The 1,677-nt window shown below is 35.7% G+C and overlaps 1 protein-coding gene across 1 annotated transcript; it reads left to right on the top strand.

Moving 5' to 3' along the window:
* Nucleotides 1-496: 496 nt before the first annotated feature.
* LOAG_13861 (hypothetical protein) lies at nt 497-931 on the top strand (the record flags this gene model as incomplete). The annotated part of the gene is made up of 2 exons (XM_003149365.2): nt 497-600; nt 814-931. 2 exons carry the CDS (start codon nt 497-499, stop codon nt 929-931), a joined length of 222 nt encoding a protein of 73 aa, XP_003149413.2.
* Nucleotides 932-1,677: the final 746 nt, after the last annotated feature.

Here is a 1,677-nt window from a genome sequence, read left to right as displayed (position 1 = left end):
AGAGTTCCACACAAATAGAAACGGTTTCTCCTCCAAAACAAACGATCTTCCATGTTCCGCTGTGCCACAAATTATCATTATTGCTGCAATCATTGTGTAGAAATAAATATGTAAATTTATAACCTCCCTACGGAAGGAAGCTAGCGAACGAAACTTGAAGAATTATAGAATAAAAGTTCTCGAGACGATTAATGCCAACTAGTTAGTTGTGTGTGAAATGAACATACGTTATTCTACTTTTGTTGTCGCTATTAATCGGCCATCTTCCCATAACTCCTCTGTTTTATAATCTGTGATAACCTCCGCAGCTCAAATTAATGCCACGATAATACTGACAAGGAGAGACCTTTGAGATTTGAATGGTTATTATTATCGCCTAAACTTATCAACCCATAACAATAAGTAATTGTGTTCTCCACTTTTTCAGATTTTTTCCTGCCAAAGCAGTAAAGTAGTAAAGTAACTCCCGTTGTCTCTATAAGAAGAACAAAAATTAATGGTATTCGAATCAATGCAGCTAACATTGGAATTACTTCTTCCATCTAACGCTGTTTTGCGAGAAATCTCAAATAAAAAGCCTGGAATGACGCAGAATGCAATGTATATTTCTTTGGGAAGCAAATTAGAACGATAAAAAAGGTGAGGTGTATATCTACTCCAGCTTGCATGTCTCTTCCTCCTTTTGGCACAGGTGCTTGACTTTGGTTGGCAGCTTCGCAATAAATGAAAAAAGCAATGTATACTATGAAGTATGTCATATTTAATATCTGTTACATTACAGTTTCGATGTCTTCTGAAGACAAGTTTTCTCAGATATACTAATGAACGCATTGAAAGTGAAGCACTGACTGTAGCCGACGAAATTCGAATATTTGTACCAAATGTACCAATTTATGTTGTTGCACAATCGGATAATCGAAAGAAAACGTAAGTTAGACTTGATTGTTTCTTGGCTAACAGATCAATCTAGAATGGAGTGATACCGGAAAGAGTTGATTATGACAATATTCATCCACAGAATGTTTTTGATAAGATGAGCATTAATTCCGGTGTCGAATCAGAATGTCTTTCTCCGAAATAGGGCGAATGCTACAATAATTATAAAAAAACGATGAATGTTTTAACATTGTCGCAATAAATATATCTATTTCGGTACATCAATTCGATAGGGACCGACAGAGTGTTGATATTCCACGGATCTGACGTAAAAGCATGGGCTGTTCTCGCAGTTACAAATAGCAGCGAAGAGCTGAGAACAAAGTTTGAGAACTGGAAGATTTGACTTGTTTATTCGCTCTAATTGTTTTAATTATTTCAGTTTATTCGTAATCGTTAATATTCTGAAGTCATTTTCTCATTAAAAGCATGTCAATTCTTCAAGATTTTGGGGTTTGACTGCGTTTTTTGCATGACTTCACGTGTTGTCAAAATTTATCAAAAACATGCTCGTTATAACTAATTGTGTAAAATTATCCTTTTTCTGCAGAAGGAATTGTCCTTCCTTAACAGTCATCAACTAATAGCCTTCCATTTTACTGTGGTCAATGGCACTGAACGGAGGATAGCGAGGAGATATTCAGGTGGGATATTAAGAATATTCAACAAGACATTCATGATCAGTTTCCCGAATCACATATTGTTGTATTACGGAAATGTCACAGTGAAAGTGAACAGGGT

This window comes from Loa loa (assembly GCF_000183805.2).
Source record: "Loa loa unplaced genomic scaffold supercont3.881, whole genome shotgun sequence".
Classification (NCBI taxonomy): Eukaryota; Metazoa; Nematoda; class Chromadorea; order Rhabditida; family Onchocercidae; genus Loa; species Loa loa.
This window is presented reverse-complemented; position numbering and strand designations above follow the sequence as displayed.